The 25,209-nt window shown below is 41.7% G+C and overlaps 1 protein-coding gene across 1 annotated transcript in view; it reads right to left on the reverse strand.

The window, feature by feature from the left end:
* Positions 1–1,726: 1,726 nt before the first annotated feature.
* The window catches only part of CFTR (CF transmembrane conductance regulator), an 86,487-nt gene continuing 63,004 nt past the window's right edge, over positions 1,727–25,209 (reverse strand). The window contains exons 22-27 of the mRNA XM_021553473.3: positions 17,359–17,601; positions 14,393–14,548; positions 7,396–7,485; positions 5,044–5,216; positions 4,602–4,707; positions 1,727–3,151 (exon numbers count right to left, since the gene is read on the reverse strand). Coding sequence (XP_021409148.2) covers positions 2,945–3,151; positions 4,602–4,707; positions 5,044–5,216; positions 7,396–7,485; positions 14,393–14,548; positions 17,359–17,601 — 975 coding nt within the window. The 3' untranslated portion in view covers positions 1,727–2,944. The remainder of the gene's footprint in view (positions 3,152–4,601; positions 4,708–5,043; positions 5,217–7,395; positions 7,486–14,392; positions 14,549–17,358; positions 17,602–25,209) is intronic.

Below are 25,209 nucleotides of genomic sequence, written 5' to 3' on the forward strand. Positions count from 1 at the left end.
GCAAGAAGAAAAATTCCCTTAAGTAATGCTCAGCCTGTGCTTATGAAGGTCATTGTTCTTCCAGTGTTTATGGCCTCATTTGCTTCTTTTTTTCTCCCTTCCCTCTTGTGCTCCATTTTCCATCACGAACGGCATGTGCAACTTCCCAGATTAGTTTCAGGCGAACATCCCTGGGACCTGTCACCCCCTGACAGAAAGTACAAGAACACTTACTCTAGAAGCTGTGCTCTTCTCAACCTGTGTTGGAAAGGAGAGACTGTGTCATCCTCCTCATGGAGGCTGGTACTAACTTACCTCCTGTTCCAGCCTGAACTCCAAAGGAGCTGAAGCAGTGGGTTGGGACTGAAAGAAAGAGCACACTCTTCTCTCAGTTGCCCTGAGAGGGCAGCATCTTGCCTGGGCTCTTTGGGACTGGCAGTGTGATGGTGGTAGCTGGACACTGATGGCAGAAGCTGTTTTAGTGAGTGTTGTAGTCCAGGGTGAAGGCAATCAGTCAACTGATTTACTATTTCCTTCAAATTCCTCCTTCAGAGTGTTTGTATCACCTATTCCCATATGTCCCATCTGCTACATGTTACTGCTGTATTTTTCTTTCCTGGCAGTCTGAATCCAGCTTACCTACTACCTTCTAACTCTGACAATGACACAAAACATGAACAGTTTCGCAAGCTCTGAAGCGTGCACTAGTTCTAATGACAGTAAATTTTTTCTGCTGATCTTTCTGATCATCTTGTTTATTTAGATTATAAACTCCCCCACTTGGTGTGTCTGTTGTAACTCTGAGTAACATCCTGAAAAAGAGCGACCCTTGGCACGCCTCCTTGGACTTGGCCACACTTCAGCAGCCCTGGCCTTCCAGCCAGCCTTGGCCACATGCTCTGTAAAGACTTGTACAAATGGAGAGCCGACTATATCAGAAAAGGGATAGTGTGGGGGGAACAGTTTGAGGGGATAAGAGGAGTGGAGATGGGATTCAAAAGTGATACTACTTCAATACACAGTTGGTCTTCCATTGTTAAAAATCGAGCAGAGCTTAGTGGCAAAGAACCAATGATGTGGTAAAATTGAGACCCAAGGGCATCCGGAGTGCTCTGTGAGCACGAGGCACTGCTTTGTGGAGGGAATCAGGCAGCGCAAGGAGGTGTCCCCCACAGAAAGAAAGCAAAGACACCCAGGTAGGTGCTAGAAGACAGACAAGCATAAAAGAACAGTATGAGGGACAGGGCAGGAAAAAAACCGCCAAAAAAATATTTGCAAAGGAAATGTGTAATGAAGGCCAGACAGCATGCAGTGGGGCTCGGAGCCGCAGGGGAACCAGCGTGGCGCAGGGCCGGGCAGCCCGGGGCTCCCGAGGAGCCGGGCCCGCTGCTCTCGGCCGGGCAGCCCGGGGCTCCCGAGGAGCCGGGCCCGCTGCTCTCGGCCGGGCAGCCCGGGGCTCCCGAGGAGCCGGGCCCGCTGCTCTCGGCCGGGCAGCCCGGGGCTCCCGAGGAGCCGGGCCCGCTGCTCTCGGCCGGGCAGCCCGGGGCTCCCCAGGAGCCGGGCCCGGCCCGCTGCTCTCGGCCGGGCAGCCCGGGCTGGGCGCGGCAGCGCCGAGGCCCGCAGCGCCCCCTAGTGCCGCCCGACACAGCGGGCTCGACAGCGGCACCGCCGGCGGGGAACTGCACATCTGTCACAGCGCCTGCCCCGTTACGGGGGGCAGTGGGGCTTCAATGCGTCACACAGGCAGTTTCTCTTTGTAAAAATTTATTTAAAGAAAACAATAATCTAAGACACCTGTATATCACTAGAATACTTTAGTGCACAAAGACAGCATTGGACAGTACCTGGCCAGACTCTGGGGCTGCCCTCGTTTTCAACCGCTCTAGCATAATGAGACATCAAAATCTAGTAGCAAAATATCCCTGCAACAATCCAAATATAAAACTTTTTGTACAAATATATTTTTCTTTATAGTACGTAATCACTCTTAAAATACATAATTTTCTTAGCAAAAGTTTGCAACAATATTAAAATAAATAAAATATCCTAGAGAACATTCAGTTCCATAATAAAACTGCAAACCAGAAGGGTATAAAAATTAATTTCATTATTAAATTCTACTTCTGAGAGGTTTCTTCTTTTTTTTTTTTTTCTTTTTTTTTTTCTTTGTTAGGCCAAAATAAAAAGCATATAAAGATGCCAGACCTATGCAGACTGTTGCAGGTCCACTGCCAGGAGTCCTATCTTTTGCTAGATACTGATGTCAGCCTGCACTCATCCAATTGTGGGTGTGTGCAGGGTCAGGTTAACAGTCTCCTAGATTTTAAGAGGAAATACCAATTCTCCCTTAGCTGTGGCGACATGACAGATGTTGATTGGCTTCCAAGACAATATCCTTTCTTCCTTCATTTTCACCTATGCACGTGGCATTTGGCCTTTCCTGCTGCGCTGAAATTACAGTTGCTGCGTGGAAAACAAAGAGAAGGAAGTTTTCTCTGTGGCTTGCTGATATTGTCCCTTAATTCAGTTGCAGGAAGTGAATCCACAGAAGTTTTTTACATACTGATTTTTCTATTTTCCACCCAGATTTGATTATTCTTTTCACATTCTTCCTGCTGTCTAGTCCTCTCACCCCAGCAAGAACATTTCTAAAAGTTTTCTGAAACAATTAGGTCAGGCTAGTCAGGTTACTTCTGCTTGCCACCTCGTTTGTATCCAATCAGAGCAGCTTTTCAAAGGAAATCTGGTTTCACCAGTATAAGTGGCAAAACCTCAAAGAATGTACTAACTTGCACATGATTAACTACAGAAGGGAAGCAATTCCCACATGCTCATGCGGTCGCTTCAGTAAACACCTCCTGGAACGCTGAATTCGTGCATGGCTGAGGCAGGTCCAGAAGTGCTGGTCCTGGCATCATGGGGCACTGCTGACCATTCACTCCACAAAGAAGGTCTACACAGCATCTCACAGCCTGGTCTCCTGCACTTCTTCCTCTGTCTCCTCCTGCAGGGCAGTGATTTGGGGTCGGGGTTTACGTTTGCTGGAGTTTCTGTGGTGTGCTGGCAGTAGCTTAAGGCGCTCAGCGTGACTGATGGCCTGCCTGAAGGAGCTCTTCTCATTCAGCAGCTTCTGAATGGATTCGTACTGCCTCAGTCTATTGTCCTCAATTACCTGGAGAAACATCACTCTGTTAGAAGAGCAGTGGTGGTGCTCAGCTAATGCAACTAATGGAGCAGGGAAGAGACATGAAAACATGGCAAATAACTTCTAACAGAAAAAGTCCAATTTACAAATTCTAATTTCTAGTCTGCAGTTTCTAATTAAAACCACAAAAACATGCATTAAAATTTGAACATGTGGAAAAGGTGCCTATTGCCCAAATTATAAAGTGCTGCTGCACTGGCTGGTTTTTCCTTGTGACTTGGTTTTACCTGAGTCTCTTTGTTGAAGTCTCCCAGTACCTTGGCATTTCCCTGGCACTGCTAGACCGCCCAGTTCAGAAAGCGTTAATTTTTCTATCACAAGCAGAGAGAGAAAGCTGCCAGCAAAGTGCTGGCCTTTCTTTGCTTTCTTCTCACCGAACAAGGAAGCACTGCTCACCTCTGAAGGAGACAAGTTTGCCCTGTAGGGTTGTGCCAGTCTCCCTGTCAGACAGGAACCAGGGAAAAATCAGGCTCCTTCGCTGGCACTGTAATGTCAGCACATCCCTGGCAAGAGCACAGGCCTGACAGGAGAGAATTTTAGCATTTCTGTTGCTAAAATATGGTCTGGAGGGTGGGAAGCCTTTTCAGAGCTGAGGCTGCCTGCCTGCTAGGTCTCTGCTGCCACAGCAGCTGGGAGCAAGGCTGAGTCCAGCACACACCCAGGAGCAGCACATCCAAAAGGATGTACAACCTGCCTACTGACTAGCCTGCTTTAACTCCAGGCACTGTTCCTCCTGCTGTGCTAATGCACCCAATCAAATAGACATCGAAAAACATGTTTCACTCTGCTAATAAAACTTAGATGCCCACCCATAGAAGAGTGAAAAAAATACAGAGAGAAGAATCTAATTTTTAAGAACAATTTACATAACTTGCATTTTCTTTACTAACCATTTTTATGTAACAAAGGAAATACCCCAGGACTCCAGTAATTTGTCCCCTTGTTTACACATGAAAGAATATTTACATGGCTTGTTGAAAGAAATCAGCAATTCTGATCATCACGTACTAAGAAACTCCTCTTCCCCAGGCAGCCTCCTATTGCTCAAGTGCAGCTGACTCTGCATTTGCAATTGTAAAACTTTGTGAGATGCTGAGATTTTTCTGAATCTCCAGAGCCAATCAAAAACATAAGGCACCTGGATCAGCAGCTGGATAACCTACACAACTTTCCTTCTGGTCGAAACTTTCCTTCTTGCTCCTCCAGAACATGACCCAGCTCATCTGAACACAGATGTCTGTCACAGATCAGGAGAAGGAGCAAACAGGAGCCTGCTGCAGTTCTGCCAGTGGGTAAGTTGTTCAACTGCCCTGAATGACCTCCATCAATCCAGAAAACATCACTTCCACTTGGTGTGTTTTGCATGTTCATCAAATGTGGTGAGACAGCAGTAAGTGAGCCTCTGAGAAATGCTCACCAAAAATCTCTGGCATTCCAGCATCGCCTCCAGCCTGTGCTCGGAGAGTATCACCGTGCAGTTGGCAAACGCATGCTTCAGGGTCTTCCTGATCACTTGGGAAGTTCTGAAAGGCAAACAAACAATGAAATGTTCATGCCCATAACTGCACAGGCCCATAACACAGATGTGTAACAGCCTGGCTGTGGGTTGTAGAGCTTCCACGCAGGGCCACAGCTCTGTGGTGCCTTAGCTGCATCTCTGCTGTCAAAGTACCCATCAGCCATAGAGTAAAGGTTGTAACCTTTACTTCCCTGAGCCCCTGCACAGAATTACCAACATAAATTACTGAAATCAGGCTTAGTAATAGGCCAGACAAGTTACAAAAGATCTCTTTAGATGGTGCTGCTTCATGGGTTTTCTTATTTCATATTAGAAAACAGAAGAAATGAACAAAACATACACAGGGTCCAGGTGAGCACTTGGTTCATCGAGCAGCAAGATTTTAGCTTTGCTGAGAACTGACCGGGCAAGGCACATCAGCTGTTTGTGGCCATGACTGAGGACGCAGCCTCCATCCACAAGAACAAAATCAAGCTTGCCTGGAAATTGCTCTATTACAGACTTCAGCCCAACCTGCCGGAGAAAAAAGGAAACAAAAGATTGTCAAGACATAATTACTGCTGACTGTGGTAATCACTTACATGATTGTAAATACTACAGAAAGTCATTTTTTAAAGGAAAACAGGTCTCTTTGGTTCCTAGGAGTTTAAAAATACATGAACAAAATTTATATGCTACATTACAGCAACAGAGAAAATAACCCCAGTTACCCTGGCTGCTGTCCCTACAGCTCTGACAGTGTTTTCAATGCTCCTTTTGCTGCCCCAAAGGTCTCGTGCACTTTGGTTATACTAAAGGCATGAGGGGTTTCCCTCTGGCATTCATGACAGTATTTAGAGGGGTGCCCATGCCAAGTGAAGCTGCTGCCTTTGGACCAGAAATCAGAGTCCAGCCCAGAAGATGTTTTCTGTTTCTTCCAGTGCTCCTGTCTACTCTCCTTGGGAGATTTACACCTCCAAGGAAAGCTTTCCATATTCCACAGATCCAAACCAACTGTGGTCCTTGGCCTTATCAGCAGAGTTTCATGAGACATTTTTACAAAACATGAAAACTAGGAAATATATGTGAGTTGCACGGCTCTATAAAACACTATAAAAATTTAATGAAACTCCAGGAACCTATAACACACCCTTTTGTGTCCTTAATGAAATTTTGCATTCAGTGGATGGAAAAGGTGCTTTCTTCTTAAAACTGCTCAAAGTTTCTCCATGTACCCGTAGGGTTCAGAGAGCTAACTGCAGGAGTAAGACTTAAGCTCACAAAAGTTGACACAAGTCTGACAGGTTCAGGTGCTGAAATATGGGGGCAATAAAAAATGCAACATCAGACAAGGCCTTGTTCTCTGCAGTTGATTGCAAGGAATGTAAAAAGCTGATCTCAGGAGGATCCTCTAAATCCTCAGCAGTCAACATGGGCCTAGAATAAGCTGACAGCTCATTTCTGTGCCGTGCTCCCAAAGTTACACTGACTCACTGCTGAGCCAGACTTCAAGAGCATGAACTTGGTAAACAATCCAATCACTCCTAGTAAAAAGCATTACAGCTCTACAGCTCTTTTTTTTTTTTTTTATTTGCTTTGCATTCATGCCTGTGCAATGAAAACCCCAGTATCAAATACAGATTTGCCCAACTCCTTAATAATAAACACTTCAAAATAAAATTTTTTCACACCATTGTAAAAGAGGTTTAGCTCTTTAAAATCCCAAGCTCAATTCAAATACACACTAGAAACAATCCTCCAAAGCAGGGGAGCTTATCTTCTTCAATAAAGAGGATATTGATCCACACTAAAATTTTTTATGAGCCTCAAAGAAGCAGAGAAACAGCACTGAGCATGCTGTTTCCTCCACTAGGGCGTCTGAAAAGCTGATGTCACACCATCTAAACAAAAATGTCATGATATTTTCATTTGACAGTAAATTAGTCACAGAACATGTCTACTTTCCTCTTTTCCAAATATAGGGAAGAAATTAGAAAAACCCAAGAAAGCAAGCAGAGACAGAGTTAACCTCCTGGATGGGAAAGGAGGAAGCTTTCAGATTAAGTCTCACACCTGTAAACATTTTTTGATACTTGAGACTTGCAATGAAGGAAAGCAGCACCAATGTATGGTTAGGTCTGCATTAATTAGATCATCTGTACCTTGGAAAAAGGTACCCACCTTCTAGGCTGTGGCCCTTTCTCTCCTGTAATGCTCACCTGACTTTTCCTGGGCATTGCAGACACCTCTGCAGCCCGTGCAGCCCTGTCACAGCCAAGAGGCTGCACCTGACAACTGCAGTGTGCGGCACCAGTGCAACATGGAAACTGAATCTGGCCCCTAAGCTTGGGAATTGGAAAAAAATATGTTGTAGAAACCTCAACAAAATATTAGAAGACAACCTTCAGGTTAAAAATTCTAGCATTCCATGGCTCCTATTTTCCATGGCAGAGGAAGCTCTGTGATACAAGTACAGCAAACGCCTGAATGCCTTGTCAGAGAGAGCTCCTCTCAGCTGGCTTCCCATTGGCCTGATAATTGAAATAACTATAAAAAACACAACAGATATGGTTTGTAGCACAGCATGACCTACCCCCTGCACTTGTCTCCTAAGATTCTACATAAATGTGAAATATGACAATCATTAGACCTACACTGCACCCTGCTATAACCACATGACCAGAGGGAGACAAATAACTCTGAACAACTTTACCTCCTCTGCAACTTTCCATATTTCTTCATCATTCCACTGCCCATAAGGATCCAAATTCATCCGAAAACTTCCAGAAAATATGAACACTTTCTGCAAGAAAAAAGACATAAGAGACACAGGTAAATAGATAACCTGAAACAGTGTATAAAGCATTAGAAATTGTGAAAATTACAGATGAAAGAATAACCTTCTGCAATTATCAGGTAGAGCTAACTGCAGGTTATTTAATATTGTTCCAAAAAAAAGTGATTTTGAAAATGCTTATATATTAAGAAAATCTTAGCCAAACTTGTCTGAAGACCAGCAAACCCCAGATTTCAGCAGTTTTCAGAATAAAACATTTATTTCCCATGTTTTCATTTTGAAATAAACATTTCAAAACTATTTTTTGATTCTTGTTTCACATAGTCAAACATATCAAAAGCAAATTGTCACCCTAAAGTGTGTGTTTCCACAATTTTGCTTAGAGAGGAAAAACTATTGCTTATTTGTCAAAATTCAGGGACATTGTCCTAAGGAATTAATTCATCAAGGAATTAATTTCTTTTTCTAATAAATTGTAGCCAAAAACACTTATCAGCATCATTCTGTTCCCTGGCATTTTACCATGCGCCAGTCCCATCTCTAAAGATGTTCCTTCCCTCTCCCACATGCCTTCTTGGGAAATATTACCATTTGCTTGCTCTTTCTGTGTATGTACGCAACAAATACCAAGAGGAAAAAAACTGAGACAATTGTTTTCTCCCATCTTTCTCAACAAAGTAATTACTTAGAGAAAATGTGTTGAAATACCACTGATTCACAGCCATATACATTCCTGGAGTCTTGGTAGTCAAACACTACCAAAAGCAGCGAAGGACTGTACCAGCAGAAAATAACAGAGAGAATACACTTAGCAAGTGCTCTCCCAGAGTTTGGCCTGTCTACCACAATTTCCACCTGACCCAGCCTGGGAACTTGGCATTCTTTCATCAGATTTCAAAGTGATTTATACACACACTTACACAACATTTACATTCATAATTTAATCATAATTAATTAAAAGTGCAAACATTGCAGATAAAAATAAATTACATTAATTTGATAGATTAAGATATGCATACCTTTGCCAACGTATTTGGTGTAAAAGAAAAGGAAATAACTAATTCAAGAAAACAGAGAAAAGCAGCTGCACTGTGGTGCTGTGCACTCAATGGGGTGGGTTTAAGCGCAATGATACCTTCAACACATGGCAAACAACACACTGAGAGAGCTGCAGAACCACACTAAAACACACAGAACTACAGTTTAAAATCAATCACTTAAGTAATTTTTGTAGAGACGGGGGGAAAGAGTAGAGCCTTTCCCTTATAATTGTTATTGTTAATGACAGTGCAAGGTTGGGTGAAGTACAACAGTCCTTTTCCCATGCCCTGCTCTGCTTAGGTGGTGTGAGTGGGGGTGACATATTTGCAGCAGGATTAGGCTCTTCCAAGGAATGGGTGTGGTGGAAGCAGCAGTGCTGTGGAAACAGTGTCAGACGTGGGTTTGCTCACACTGTGAGCCCCACACATTTAACTAATGGAATGCATGTTTTCATTTCTCAATGGTAAAGAATAGTTAACTGAACAAACCAGTTTTAAAGAAGATAGGGCTGAATAACATTCCTGCTGAAGTGCACCAGGCAGAGTAATAAGGGGTACAACCTTCCTCTGAAGCTGCTATTATTTCTAATAACTGTGCTTTCAAGAAGCAGGGCACTAAAAGCAAGCTATTCCCAAAAGCAGGGTTGGGTTTTCATCCCCATAAAGTAAATATTCCATTGTCCTGAATTCTGGTACTTCTCTCTCCATTTCAACACCTCCTTCCTCCCAGCTCATTAGAAACCATATAGGGTTCACTTAAGTAAATACCATATGAGTCACCTGGGCAATTAAGGGTCTGCTTGAAGAGAAGCAGAAATAAATCTCTTCAGTCTTAAAAACTTGAAGTCTAAAGTGAAACAAAAACACCCAAAAGTGAATATGAAGGACTTACATTGTTCATAAATATGGAAGAAGTAGAAATAAGGAGAGCATTGGAACAGTGAATGGATGGCTAGGTAGACTGGCAGCAAATCTGGAATAATTTGTTTCTCAGTCACTTGTTCAAATTCCCACAGGATGACAGTGGGTGTGATTATACAACAGTTTCTTAGACCTGACATCCACCCACAAGCAAAACATTCAGAAATATAGATATGGTCATGTTTATGTTCTGACCACCCCAAATATTGCAAATCAACCCTTCTGAAGGGCATTATTCCCCATTAGTGGATACAGCCTCTGTGTATTGGTGTGTGTGGCAATAAGCTTCCTAAGCAATGTAGGCGTTATGTGGAGAATCAAGACCCCAGAGTACCTGACTAAATGCTTACAGAAGAGTTAAGGATCAGCTGGCAAGAGGCTGCTAAGGAGTAAAGGTATCCTGGCTGTGAGTAGCTGCTGCTGTAACCTGTGTGCAGGTCCTCAGCAAGACCCATGGACCCGTCTTCCCACATGCCCCAGGGCTGGAGGACAAATGATCAGCTGGAGCCAGGCAGCAGCTCCATGCACAGAGAAGTTACGAGTAACGACAGCATGACCTGACATGTAGTCTCCTCTCCTTTGTCTGTGTTATAGCAGCAATATCAACACAAAGTAAAATCAAGCTACTACGTGAATGCTTTAGTACTAGATGCAAAGTTAGAGGATTTGTGTTCATAAGTGTCCTTTAGGGACTTTACATTGACATAAAAATAAGAGCATAGAAACAATAAAACCTGAAAGGTTTCCGTGACCAGTTCTGTAACATTCTCCCTTGAAGACACCAAAACATCTGCCTCCTATAGAGCTTACTGGTAAATATAAGTGCTGTGACCCTGGCAACACTGAACCCATGATGTACAAAACAACCTGTGTGGTGCCCGAAACAAGCATGAGCACGTTAATTAACGTCCCCAGGTGCTCTGCTCACGGCTCTGATGCAGCAGAAGCTCCGGCTGTGGTGATGCCGGCTCATCCCAGGCTCGGCAGGACCCTCCGTGGGAGCACCTTGGGAAGTGGCCCCGCTCGGCAGGAGTGTGCTGGCACACCACAAAGCAGACATGACCTCCAAAAATAAGCAAGCCTGAAGGGTATGAGAAATAGTGCTAGAGACAGACAGATACAATGAATAGAATGTGATAGCTGCTGAAAAACTGGATCTACGAAGATAAAAGTTGCAAATTTTCACTTCTTCAGTAAAATAAAGGAGCAATTTTTTTTTTTTTTTTTTTTTTTTTTTTTTTTTTTTTTTGTCAGCTAAAGCTGGCAGCCCTGCAAACTCTAGAAAACTTGTTATCCATGTTAAGCTTGATTTTAACTCTGTATGGAGTATTTATATGTAGAAAACAGTGTGAGATCCACTAGGACACATGGACTAGTACTAAATAAAACATCAGAAGTCATCCCCTTCCTCAGAGCTAGCAGCATCTCATGGGTCTCAGGTCTCTCATCACTTGTTTTAACTGGAAATCAACTGCAGGTCTCCTGTTCTCCATTCAAAGACAAATTTCTGAAGGTATGTCCTCAATCTGACTCCATTAAACGCTTCAGGATGCAATCTGCACGAGGACCAATGCAAGAATGGAAATCCTCACTCTGGAAATATGGTGGGCAAATACCTGTAGAAGAATCATCAGAAAGACCTGTCCAGGAAGAAGAGATAATGGGTACAATTGCTCCACAGCCTGGTGTCAGTGGAGCAATTGTTTTTGGGAGAATGACAAACAGCCTGTAGGAGCAGTGTTGGGCAGGCTGTGCTTCAGCAGTGCAGCTGTGTGAGCTACAGCAAGGAACTTCCTTGTGGGTGCTTCAGGAAATATGTTTTATATGATTTAACCCTTCACACCTCTACAAGGCACGACAGCCAGATTTGAGATAGTGAAAGAAACAAGAGGTTTACCTTTGCTTCCATTCAGTGTGATCCCTGACCACCCTGCAGGTCATTCCAGCACAGCCTGCATGGAGCAGAAAGCAGGCTTAGGACTCTGTGTGCTATGTGGTTGTGCATTAGTGAGGTTCCCACAGTGGAAAAGCACTTCTTTTCTACTAAACTGGGAAACTTAGGGTTAAGGAAGAGAAGGAGAGTGTTGGAAAGTTTTCAGGAGGAAGCATGCCTCAGGTAGAGCTCCATTCTCCTTTTGTTGGCGAAGCCTCTCCTGGAGACAGTGAATATTCAGGTGTTGCTGTAGGAGAGCCTCCCAGGAAAGGAAAGGCAATTTTTTTTTTCCATTCTGAAGCTTTAGGTGAATGGCAAAGAACAAAAGGCTCCCTTTGTTCTGCTGGGAAAGGTAGGGTGGCATATGCAATTTCTCTTTCCTGCTGGGAAAGTGCTGCTGAAAACTTAATTTTGTTCTGAATGTGGGAACTTTTGAGGCATAATGTGCAGTTCTTTGCCAAGGCTTTGGGACAAGTGCTGTGAGCTGAAGCATGCAAACAGGCTGGCAACTCTCATGACCTTGCAGAGAATGGAGGGCTGGGATTAGCTGGCATTGATCCATGTATCAGGGACTTCCAAATGTGAACTAGATGTATAATTTTAACAATAAACTAACAATGCACCTCGCTAGCAGAAGGGAAAGTTATATGCTCATATAATAAATATCTCTTGCATTTTGCTGATGGCTGCAGAATGATATTTTCTATAGCTATAGTGACTATATAGTGAGTGCTCAGCTATGAGAATTATCCCTCATATTTTCACTGGGACAATGAGACTACTTGTTACCAAGCATTCAGATTTCTTCTCAGTCCATGCATTCCCAAGGACAGCTGGAGATGGAACACAGAAATTCTGGTGGGCAACCCCATCCCAAAGGGCAAAAGGCTGAGAGCAAAAAGAGGACTATGGGAGAGATAAGGAAACCCCTTCCAATACAGAAATTTATACTTGGCAGTATAGGAAAATTTTCCAATGTAGACATACCATTCTGGTAAAAGCATCCTTCATGCTATACAGCCATGCTTCAGAAAACAGCTGTATAACATACCTGTCCTACAAACTAAATACAAGCAGCTGCACATGCAATTCACTGCACAGACTTGATCTGAATGGGGGAAATTTTTTCATACTCGCAAGCAACAATCACTCTGCAGAACTGAACCAGCTGTAATAAAGAAATAAAAGTTTAAAGGAACAGATAGATATGAAAATATTGAAGAAAGGACAGAAGTGGTGAGAAGAGGTCAGTTATCAAATGGCAGCTTGCCAAGCAAGCCTCAGCTCTGCAGATAGTGTGTGACTGGCAGAGCTCAGGTAAGAAATCAGTCCAACCCATGGACTCAAGACCGCTCTGTTAGGCTTGGTTTGTTAAGGGTGTAACGTGGCAGGGAAGAAGGGGTCTGTTCTGACAAGATCAAAGTGCCAAAAATTGCTGCCTCTAAAAAATTTCAGAGCATGAAATGCACCAAGAAAAGAGAGTTGTGTCTGCTTTGAATGCCTATTCTAAATAAATGGCACTTGTGCTACTATGGAATAACATATTTGAAAGGGAAGCTATCAATACTCAAAACTGATCAGCCCATAGAAAAATTGAACTCTGAGTCCTCCTTGTGTTTGCAAAATCAAGGCCATTTTTCTTCCAGCATGACTATTTCGGTGTCTTTTAACAGTGACCCCAGCTATAAAACTTAGGGCATTTTTATGTTAAACTGTTTGGCTGTCCCAGAGTGTCTCTAACTATTTTAAAGTGCCTTATGTAGTCACTGCAACAACAGCTTTAACTACACAGACTATCATTAGCTTTCTAAGACAATAACCACCTTTCTCAGATGGGAAACTATAAGGGAACAAACCAAATCTTCACAGAAAAAAGATGGAAGCAGCTTTATTGTGGGGACAGGATGGGGGGAATTGCACAATTAGGGTCTGACAGCTAATAGTTAAAAGGGGTTTCTTGGCCACCTTGGTCAGCCCACTCCTTTGTGGGTGTGTCAAGGAGGAGGTCAAGGTGACTGAGGACTAAACCATATTTTTCTGTCTCTGGAGCTAGTAGCCACCCTCAAGGATGGTTAAAGGCAGGACAGGCTGCATGGCCCCTCACAGTGTGGCAGGCTGATCTGCAGTTAGTCTCCCACTGCCACCTGATACAACGAGCCACTCATTGGTAAGATTACCATCAAGTGTTATTTGAATTAGTCTGCCACAGACACAGGATTTCCAGGGGAGTGAATACTGTTATGGAGGAGATTGTGTATGTTTTGAAACTGAAGAACTATCTGATGCATAACTGTCAAAGAAGAGATGGCCAATATGTATACCCATGTATCAGTGTTGCTGGTAAGGATAGGCATCAAAAGTACAAAAGAGTTAAAATTCTGCAATTCTTTCCGTCAGTTTTCATTTGTACCCTTACAGTGAGCAATCACATTTTAGTTTTACTGTATGCAGACAATAATGTTCATTTTTCAAACAGATAATCCTGAACTGTAACTGATACAAGACTCTGTCCAGCGGCAGGAACATTGGCAAGAGACTCAGAAGCCCTAGGTTTAAATGTTTGCTAAGTTTGCCAGGGAAAACACACAAATGTGCACATGTGGCCACATGTTAACCATAATATGTAATGTAGAGCTTCAGAAAGTAGTAGCTGAGAACACTGATTATATTTTTTTTTCTTCAGGTGGCACTATCTTATCCTGAATCAAAATGCAGACTGTCTCATAGAGGCAGGGATAAGCAGGCTAGAAACACTTCTGTTTGAGCGTGCTGTACCTTCCCATTTCTAGAAGAGTTCTTGTGGGAGCAGCAAGGGATTTTTAGGGAGAAACCCTAAAAATGCAAAGTTTGCTGTGAATCATTGCATCCTTCCACCCATCCATGCCACCTCCCTTTTCACAAAATCCGTGTTTTGTTTGTTTCTAGGCATACAATAATAAACATCTTAAAAGCAACTATGTACATACAGATATAGAACCAATGAAAATAAAGGCACAGAAATATCCAATAATCTCATTACCTGAGGAATCACTCCAAATGCTTTTCTCCATTGCTGCACGCTGACTGTGTTCCAGGAGACTCCATCAATCTGGATATCCCCTTCTGTATTCAGCAGTCTTAAAAATGCAAAAAGTAAAGTGCTTTTTCCTGAACCTGTTCTTCCTAAAAGGCCCACCTGCAGTGCAAATCATACAAGCAAACATTTAGTACTCTTAGCATATTAGTCATAGACTAAGGCAAAAACCTTAGAGGTCTCAGCAGTAAAGAACAGTCCAGATGGGTCTCAATGGGATAGCAAATATAATTTATGTGAGAATGATAAAAGCCTACAGCAAGGGCAGAATCAAACACTGGGGAGAGTCTTCTTTGTTTTGTTAGAATTAACTAGATGAAAAATCTGTTAGCCTACCCTTAGCTGAAGGACAGAAATGTGCTTGTCTATTATCTTGCACTGATCAGCCCAGCTCTTTGTGCCTTTTCCCTTCACTTTGCCACAAAGCCCTCATCAGCAAAATCACACCCAGAAATCAAAAACTAAGTAGTAAGGGCATTTGTATCACCCTAGTAAGCTACTCCATTCTCATGTGATTAAAAATAAAGGGTCTAACTCTGATTAGTGGGGTAGCCTGGGGCACAGGCAGTGGTTACAGCAGACATGCCATTGGACACCTCTAAGCATCTGTGCAAGTCCTTAACCTGCCAAGTTGGCACTGATTTTCCTTACCTCTAGGGTGTGAAGAAACATAATAAGGTTAAAAGTTGTGTTTCCCTTGTAGGGGAACCAACCTATTGCCAGAAAAATCAAATATCTACAGTAATCACCAACAAACTCCAAAATGCTGCTTTTCCAACATTTGGGTTCACACTGCTCACAATGTCCTGTCTTGAGTGTGGGCTGCTTTTGTAGCATGACCATACTGAAGAATGGCTGAAGGCTTGTAGTGAATGGGCTACATCTGGCTGGTGACTGTCATTAACAGTGTTCCTCAGGACTCAGTCCTAGGGACAGTTCTCTTCCACGTATTCAGCAGTGATCTGGATGCAGGAGTCAAATACACCATTAACAAAGCTGCTGATTGTACCAAAATGGGAAATGCTGTTGACTCTCTTGAGGACACGAGGCTTTGCAGAGAAATCTAGATAGTTTGGAACACTGGGCAGTATTTAATTGCAATTTAACAAGTCCAGTTGTCAGATTCTGCACCTGGGATGGAGCAATGCCAGGCACAAGTATAAAGTGGGAGAGGAGTGGCTGCAGAGCAGCCCTGCAGAGGGATCTGAGGGGCTGGCTGCCAGCAGGATCAGTGTGAGCCAGCTCTGTGTGCCCGGGCAGCCAAGAGGGCAAACCCCATCCTGGGGTGGTCACACACAGCATCACCCCCAGCTGGGCAAAAGGGGTGATTATCCCACTCTTTGGCTTTGGAGCAGCCTCAGTGGGAGTGCTGTGTGCAGCTCTGGGCTCTGCAGTTTCAGAAGGATGTGAAGGTGAGTGACTGCATCCAGAGGAGGGCAACAAAGCTGGTGAAAGGGCTGAAAGGAATGTCCTGTGATGAGTGGACAGGAACATGGGCTTGTCTAGTTTGGAGAGGAGGCTCAGGGCCAACTGATTTGTTATCCCTGGGATCCAGTGAGAGAACATATAGAAACGGTTTAAAGATGCACCGGGAAGGTTCAGACTGGACATTAGGAAGCATTTCTTTGCTAAGATGGTGGTCAAACACTGGAACAGGCTTCCTAGAGAGGTGACTGATGCCCCAAGCCTATAAGTCTTTAAGACCCTTGATAATAAGCTTTAACTTCTGGACAACCATGAAGTGGTAAGGCGATGGGACTAGATGATTATTCCATTCCATCTCTCAGCAGAGCAGAACTCCTCTATTTGCTTCTTGTCTTACCTATGCAGTAGAGACAAATTCTTTCCAGTTTAAGGAGCATCTGAATCACAGCCCTTGAGGAAAGGATTTTTGGTTTTACTGCTCTCCCCTTTCTCTGTACAGTATAAAAGTGTCTTTCATTTTCCTTACTCCACTGCTTCAAGGGATATTCCAGGAGCTAAATTTACCAGCCTGCAGCAGCACCTGCATCTCAATGTTCCAGGAATCACAGGTGTCTCTCTTTCAAAGGCGGAGTGCCTTCAGGATGTTGCTACAGGAAGTCAGAACTCTAGGTTCAAAAATTTGATGCCCTCAAACTTAGTAGATGAAACATTCAGTTCATGTAAATCACAGCAAAATCTACCAAACCTGGGCAGAGTCTGGTACTATCCAAATTAGGAGTGAATATGTGCCTCATGTCGAGGGCAGGGAGCTGTCACTGAACCTATTCTCATTTACATGGGACAGTTAAAATCTCCTCCTCTTCCTCCATATGGCTTGAACTCAGGAAATCACAAGCCTTTCTTCCCATGCCACCAAGGATAGGCCTTTAGCATGAACTTGAAGCACAGTGTTAAGCTTCTACCTAAATGCTGTCCTGAAGCTAAAGCCCTTTCTTAAACACAGCCCCAAACACACATGAAGATTAGAGAGGTTTGTCAATCCTGTAAAGAATAGAGCTGTTTATGGTCTGTAGTACAATAATTCAGGGTGGTGTAGAGCCCTCGTGGAATGGGTGAGACGGCACCTCCACCCTCCGGCCGCCGGAGCCAGCGGTGCGTTACCCTTGGCACGGCAGCCTGTATTCTTTTGTGCCCTGCCCCATCGGGTCAGGCTGTCCCCAGCACCTGCATTCACCACCAAGCTTCCCTCTCCACAGCAGCAGAACTTCAGGCATAGGAATACAGCTTGGGAAACTGTTGTATATGTATTTTATCCTAAGTCATTTCTGTTCTTCAGTTAGTTTAGTAAGTACTTTGTTTTGCAACAATTTCATTTAGAAAATCTTACTGGACTCAAAACCCTCTTTAGTCATCAAATAGGTTTATGACAATTTTATACTAAAGCTTAATAGAAGTCAGAAAAAAACCACAATAAAACAGTGTCTTACCCTCTGCCCTGAACTTATTGAAAAGGAAATGTTTTCTAGTACAGCAGCTCCTCCATCACCGTATTTGGCTGTAAGGTCTTTCACAGTCATCTGGCCCCCAGATGGCCAGTTCTTCTCTTCCTTCACATGCCTGTTTTCTATTACAAGGGCATCTGAAAACTGATTATTCTTCTGTGGCTTAATGCTTTTTGTCTCTTCTGTTGGCATGTCAATGAATTTAAATATTCGTCCGACAGACCGCATCTACAAATCAAAACAAATGTATTCTAATTGTAATTCATACTAAATTATCAAAACAAATAAAATTAAATTGTTCCTACTTCCTAGCCAGAACAGTGAATCTTTTTTTTCTGTATAAGCTACTGTCATGAGTAACCCAAAACTTTATTGCACTATGATCTAAGCTAAAGGTAGCTACTTCTTGTCTAGAGCTCTAGATTCCATTGCACTTTACTACTGACTTTGATCCAATATGTGATTCCGCTCGCTTCCTTTTAACATGGACATAGTAGCTCTTTCTACCTTAAAATTGTATTTTGAAAAATACAAATTATGACTTGTATCTATGAAGACAAAATATAATCACAAAAACAACAAGAGCCACTTGAACTCTTTCCTTCAGGAAGGTGTGGGTTTGCCCAAGACCTGAAGTTCTTTGAATAAAGACTGATCGCCAAAGATCAGTAGACAGCGTGGGATTTGAAAAATGCAAAGCAGTAGCATTAAGTAAAAAAGGAGCAATCATAAACAGTAACATTAGAGTAGTTAAGAGAAGTTATAGTTAAAAAAAAGTTTGTAGGAAGTTCCATGATAATGAATTTTTTATCAGTAATTATATATATTACGTGAAATAATAAAGTCTTGTAGTTCATGAACTTTAGACAGAAGTTGGTAGTAGCAGTCTTGGTGCATTTTCAAAGGAACATGGGACTAGGAAGGATCCTCTTGATCTTTTTATCAAATGGGTCAAGGGTTAATCTCCTTCATTACGACTTCACTGCTCAGGTGGTCAGAAAACATATTTTTTACTTTATGGACAGGTTTGCTGTTATAACTTTATTAATTTTAAATTCTAAAGAGCTCCTATTACCAGCTGCTTTTCCCATTCATTTATGGAGGGACACTTTAGATCCTATCACCCTTTGTTCTCTAGGACTAAAGAAAATCCAGGTTTAAGGCTCTTTCTTAATATATGTTCTCCTTCTCCAAATTCCCCAGTTCAAATCAAGCTTTCCTGTCTAACCAGAATGCACACAGCATTTTGGATGATGTTTAACCAGGACATTATGCAAATCCATTGTTATTTCCCTATCTGTACTAGGAATATCTGCATTAACACATGCTAGGATCATACACTATTTTCATCACAGTCACATCTTACAGTCAGCCTTTGAGTGAGAGATAGTCAGCCAAGCTTTTCTCCATTTTATCCATTTCTAACCCAGATCCTTACTTACAGCTGAGGCTATTCTTAGCATTCCCTAAATCCAAGGCTTTGCAGTTTAGTTACTGAAATCTATTTAATATCTGCCATTTGAGGTCACCTAATACATGTAAACTCTCAGGATCCTTTATGCCAACACTGCCTTTCAGTTTTGTGTCACTGGTGGGTTTCTTGAACACTTTCTTATTTTGTTGAGAGCACTTAAAAAAGATTAAAATGAGCTCAGTCAGCAATCTAATCTTTGTTGAGTAGCCTCCCTACAGGTTAATACTTACAGCTTAATGCCATTTCCTTTCTGACCAACTCATTAACTAGTTTACAGTTGTAATAATCCTGATATCCTTCATTTATATAATTCCTGAAACAGAGCCACAACCAGTGCTTTCCTGAAGGCAAATCAGATCTATTACATTACTTTTATCTGGAAAATAAATCATCAGTCACAGTTATGAGGGTAGTGTGATGCAACCCTAATGTCAGCAAACCTAAGTAACTCCAATCTATAAGCATCACATTTTTAATTAATAGTTAAAAATACTTAATTAATACTTAAAAATAGTTTGTAGAGACTGCTGCTATCACACTAACAGACTGATGGTGGTATCAATGACTTCTCATTTCTCCTTTGCAACAAAAAGTTGAAAGTTATTTTATCGCATGCCACCACCACTGCCTGCTTGTTTATTTATTTGAAGTGGCCATTATAAGATTTCCAGCTTCTCAACCAGTTCTTCCTCAACACTTGCATGTGAGGTCTGCTCTACCTGGTATGGATGGCATTGTTCCAGTCTGGTTTTACATGTTTAAGTGAAATGTCCACCTGCAGAACCAAATCACCCCTAGCTGAGGATTCTGATTTTAGATGGACTGATTCACAGGTGGTCACAGGTGTGTGTCCCTCCACAAACTGTACAATTTAGCGAGACCAGTATTCTAGCTAGTTTGCATGTAATTCCTACCTCAGATATTATAAATCCTATTTCTACCTTCTGGCCCACTTTGAAGTCCGCAGATTAAACACTGCCTTTTTAGTGAATATTAAGATCAAGTGTTTATCCAGCTTTTGGGCCATTTGCAAGCCTAACTCTGATTTTGTCAAGTTTCTCTTCTCTCTTTCTTGACCTCCAACACATAGCTTGTTTGGGTTAAAATTAAAATCCATTCTGCAGAGACTGTCATTCCTAATATACTGTCAAGATTGTTGTTCATGCTGGCAGTCCTAGAGTCTTCAAAATATCCTATTTTTCTGCTGTTCAGGAAACAAGCTTCAGCTCCTTACTTGAAGACAATGTGACTTCCCTTTACATTCAGGTACCTCAGTACCCCAGTCCAATTAATGAATTAATTAGATTCCTTGTTTTACAAAAGCTTGTTCCTGTAAACAACATTTGTTTTCTAAACTGTATTCTCAGAAATAGATTTCTGTTTAGTGATATCATGGAAAATCCTTTGTACATCTTTAACTGCTTTTATATTCTTTCTGAAAAGTGCTTCTACTTGACAAATTAGGTACAATTCCTTTTTGCTCTTCAATCCCAACTGAAAAACTATTTGAGAGATTTTCTATGTGGAAGCAAATGCAAGGGAATACTGGGATCATAGTTTATATCTCAGCATCTTGCAAAACGATTGTGACAGAAATTCTAAAAAGCATGTTAACACACAAGCCCATCAATTCTTATTTCTCTCTCAACCACTGTGCAAGATGGAAAAGCATGGTCATCATCATGTTCATATGTTTATGCCAGCTCTTTTTGGTGATACAAACAAGAAGACCTTGGATCAGGCTGACAATTTTCTCCCCATCTGGCTGTCAATAGTAAATCCTACAATGCAGTTATTTTAAATGGTGTTTGATGGTACCTTTGTTTTCAGAAAACTTAGCTTTATAGAAATATAGTCATTTTAGAAATGCAGATCTTTCTTGGCTTCATCAAGAGCTGTGAATGTTTGCAGGGGCAGAGATTCCCCATAACTACCCAAGAGGTCATACCACTACACACTGCCTAATGTCTGCTGTGAAGCCAGATGGATGAGAAGCATTTCTCTACAAAATAAAATTTCATCCCAATGTCCTAGCTCCCCTGAAAGACTTATCATTTATGTATTGTAGACAGTCAATAATTTAAAATCAATTCTGAATTCCTTGTTATATAGCTTGAATTATTATTTAAATCTGTGCAGAATGTAGCATGTCAGGAACATTTGACAAAAATATCCATTCTTCCTTTTATGGGTAGAAATGTTCTGTCATTCATAATGGCAGGTATAGGATAGGTGACAGCAAATTACTAATCCATTATTTCCATCAGTACTGTGCCAGCTATATTCAAGTTTAACTAGTACTTTTGAATAAAGGCGTATATTTACTATTTTCATCCCCAAGTCTATGGCATAGTACACTATTTTTAGCCTTGCCTAATTGTATTTTACTTAAATTTTAATAGCACTGCAAATTCTTGTATTTATTTCTTCATTAATATCACTTAAACTCTTCTTAACTTTGAAGGAGAATTCATAACATGATTATATAATTCATATTTCCAGAAGGTGGAAGAAGTAATTCTTTAACAAGTAGAGTTAATTTAATCAGGCTCTTTGTTATCTTCTACTCAAAAGTCAGCAGTCACCCTTTCCAGACCAGACACACACTGTATTCAATGGCTGTGTTGCCAGACATCACCTCCTCACACAAGCTCACTGCAAAGTGCACTGTGCAGCTGGGGGGATCTGTGGGAGATTGGTCCAGTGGTTCATGTTGTAAAAAATCTTGTGCATTAAGTCAATGCCAAAACTGGCTTTGTAGGCAGAACATATGGTTTTTACTGAGGTTCCACATCATCTGCTGTTACATATTGGGTGCACTTATAGGATATATGCTTCTCTTCTGAACTGCAAAAGTGAAATACCTAGCTCATTTAAAACTCTTGCTGATTTTTTTTTTTCTTCACACTGTTATGCAGACAAGCAGAAAAGAGAATGTTCTAGAGGCTTTTTTTCTTCATTATGTTCCTTTCCAGAAGACCAACACCTCACTTTGAGGACTGCCATTCTGATGCAGATTTTACAGTGAAGTATTTACTTAAACTTATGTTTAAGTGTTCTTAGATTTTCTGCCAACAGTAGTAAAAACCGTATTAAGATCATGTCCTAGATTAAAAAAAAAAAGTCAATAAAATCATCTGTAAATGCACCATTCTTTTTCACAGATGTACTTTAAATTTGGTCCATTTTTTTACCCTGTATTTAATTCTTCAGCATCCCTGATGTACAGGATGAGACACTGTGAGGTTTAGCCAGTTGGGTTTTAATATCTCCTTGGGAGATCCTTTTTATATCTCCTTATATAAGTAATCTTAGTAATAGTAAAAGCATGGCATTTTCTCTTTCCCTGATAAAGGGAACCATCCTTAACAGTTAAAGCACTGCTGCTGCAGGATATACATCAGTGAAAGAAGAGGTTAGAAAGCATTAAAATAATGCACTGGGAATAGCTAATGCTTATCTATGAAAGCAGCACCTACTGAAAAAAAAACTATCTTCTATCTCCTTATGAAGGGAAAAAAAATTCAAAACACTACAAAACTGCCGAGAAAGATAGGAAGAAAAAGACTGAAAACCAACTAAAGGGATATTAGCAGAAATTATCAAAGTGAAACAATAAGTCTAGCCTAATTCATAGCATTAAATGGAGCAATGGGTATCTGTCAGAGTGACCACGCGTGTTTGGAGGGGAGGAAGGGATGTATGGGGGGGTTGTTTGTTTTTAAATAAAGGCAGAGCAGGCTAAGTATCAGGGCTGTAGAGAATGAAATGCCAAAACCATTAAACCAGTATGGGGTATTAAGAGACAATAGGGATTTGAAGCCAAATGTGTACAACAAAATTGCTTCAAAGACAGCAGCTGTGTATATAGAAATAAAATCTAAACTAGGAACTCAGATTTCTTCAATCTGTAAACCTGTGCCATGGAAACCTCAAGATGGAGATTGTGTGGAATAAAGTCAAATTTGCCACCTACCCATATGTTTGGCCAGCTATTCCTTTGGACGTGGCTTTCAACCACTTGCAGAAAACTCCAGCTTGTATGACAGCCAAAGACTGCTACCTACAAATGTGCTATTCACTCAGGCATGCTTGTCTGCAGGATTGTAAACACAGATATCATAGCTGCTCAAGGAAGGGCAAGAGTGATGCCAGCTAGAGTGGTGTGTGTTTATCTGTAACTGGAGACATCTGGAAATGTGTCTGTTCTAGTCAATCTGGTCCTGTGGGGAGTTTCAAACTACCTCTAGAGAGAAAAATAGAGTATAACTATATAGGCTACTAAGCTAGGCAACCCTTTGCAAAACATCTTTAGCCAAATAATTGTAAAATACTTTGATGAGGGAAGTGCTAAATGCAGAGACTAAAGAGTAGGAAATAATACATCTGTATCACCTAGTGAAGCAGTTTTATTATCTTGACACCATTAAGCTGTTTTTATCTGCTTAGGATCAGCTTTTGAATGTCAAGAAAACCATCCTTCCAGCAATATCTATTAGTTTTTCCTCTGGAATACCTCAAAATTCATGTCATGAGGGTGGGCAGTTATCAAGTGGTAAAACTTGTCCAGAGGATCCACCCTATAGCCTCGTGGATCTTAGAAGGCTATCAATGACATAATGTAACAGGTAACCTAAGCAGGTCCAACACATGTCTTTGTCTTAATACAGAGGAAAGTACTCAGAAATGTCTAGAGCAACTTGAGACACTGTTTCCCTTGGAAAGGGAGTTACTTTCTTATTGCTACTAATAGATGACATTTTAACACCGCTGTACTTTTAAAATAGGGAAGGTCTTCTTTATTGACACACTATTGTGTCCAGCACCCTCTGAATCCTACAGAAGTTCCTGCTGGTCTTGTGAAACACCTTCAGTTTGTATTAAGCCATGTAATATGCACACATTATTTTTATACAGATTTTTATACTTAAATTGATCACATTCTGCCTTACAGGGGATGGAGTCTATAAATGACAGCCAAGTGAATTAACATGGTTGTTGCTGTTGTGGTTTTGGGGTAGCTGACCTACTAGAGAGCAGCTTTGCACAGAAGGACCTGGGAGTCTTGACAGATGACAAATTGACTATGAGTTGGCCAAGAGGGCCAGTGGTAACCTGGGGTGCATCGGGATGGCCAGCAGGTGGTCCTGCCCCTCTACTCGGCCCTGTCAGGCACATCTGGAGCGCTGTGCTGAGTTCTGGGCTCCTCAGCACAAGAGAGACAAAGAGCTGCTGGAGAGGGTCCAGTGGGGGGCCACAAAGATCATCTGGGGTCTGGAGCATCTCTTTAATGAGGAGAGACTGCAGCAGCTGGGCCTGTTTAGTCTAGAGACCACTGAGAGGGGATCACATGAATGCATATAAATATCTCAAAGGCGGCTGTCAGCTGGATCCTGCCAGGCTCTTCTCAGCGGTGCCCAGTGACAGAACGAGGAGCAAGGGCTATAAACTGCAACACAAAAAGTTTCACCTCAACGTAAGGAAGAACTTTTCCACATTGAGGATGACAGAGCACGGGAACAGGCTGCCCAGGGAGGTCCTGGAGTCTCCCTCACTGGAGACATTCAAAGCCCATCAGTGGGGAGTTCCTGTGTCACATGCTCTAGGTGACCCTGCCTTGTCAGGGGAGTTGGACAAGAGGATCTCCAGAGGTCCCTCCCAACCCTAAAAATTCAGCGATTTACCAACATTGCATTTTATTTAATTTTTAGTCATGTAACTACTATTCAGCAGGTCTTGCAGTTGCAGCAGTGAAGTGCTTGTGCTTCCAGACAGATTGCTCATAACAAAGCAAAGAAGGAACTGGCATAAAACATTTGGTGGGTAGGAAATACTGCTGAATGGCCATCAGCTTTCTTGACTATGAGCAGTCATATTTGCAAACAAGAGATTAGATGCTGTAAGTGAATCTAGTCAAATAATTTATTTTTTTAAAAAATTGTTAGACTTGTGAATATTGCTTCACTGTCACCATCTGCCCCAATATACTTTTAATATGACAATTAATTTCAATTAATCGGGATTTAAGGGACTCTGAAATCTGCTGTAATTTTTTGTTTTCCAGTACTGAAACAGTCAGCTCAAGAAGCTGATTTAGGCTTCAAAGTGGGTAAGACAGGATGTGGGAGATCATTTTTATCAGATTTTTTTTTTGGTTTATAAAACTACGCTATTTTATTACACTAATTCTGTCTAGAATGAATCCTAAAATGAAAGTGGAAAGAGATCAGTAACTACTACATTTTAAAATAAAAACTAAAATTTTCATACATTTGAGCTAACGTATGATGAAAAGTGTATGAACGAACATACTCTTTTATGAGTTTCCTGTCTGCTTGACATACCTCAACAAATAGGTGATG

Source organism: Lonchura striata, chromosome 5, assembly GCF_046129695.1.
Source record: "Lonchura striata isolate bLonStr1 chromosome 5, bLonStr1.mat, whole genome shotgun sequence".
In the NCBI taxonomy this organism is placed as follows: domain Eukaryota; kingdom Metazoa; phylum Chordata; class Aves; order Passeriformes; family Estrildidae; genus Lonchura; species Lonchura striata.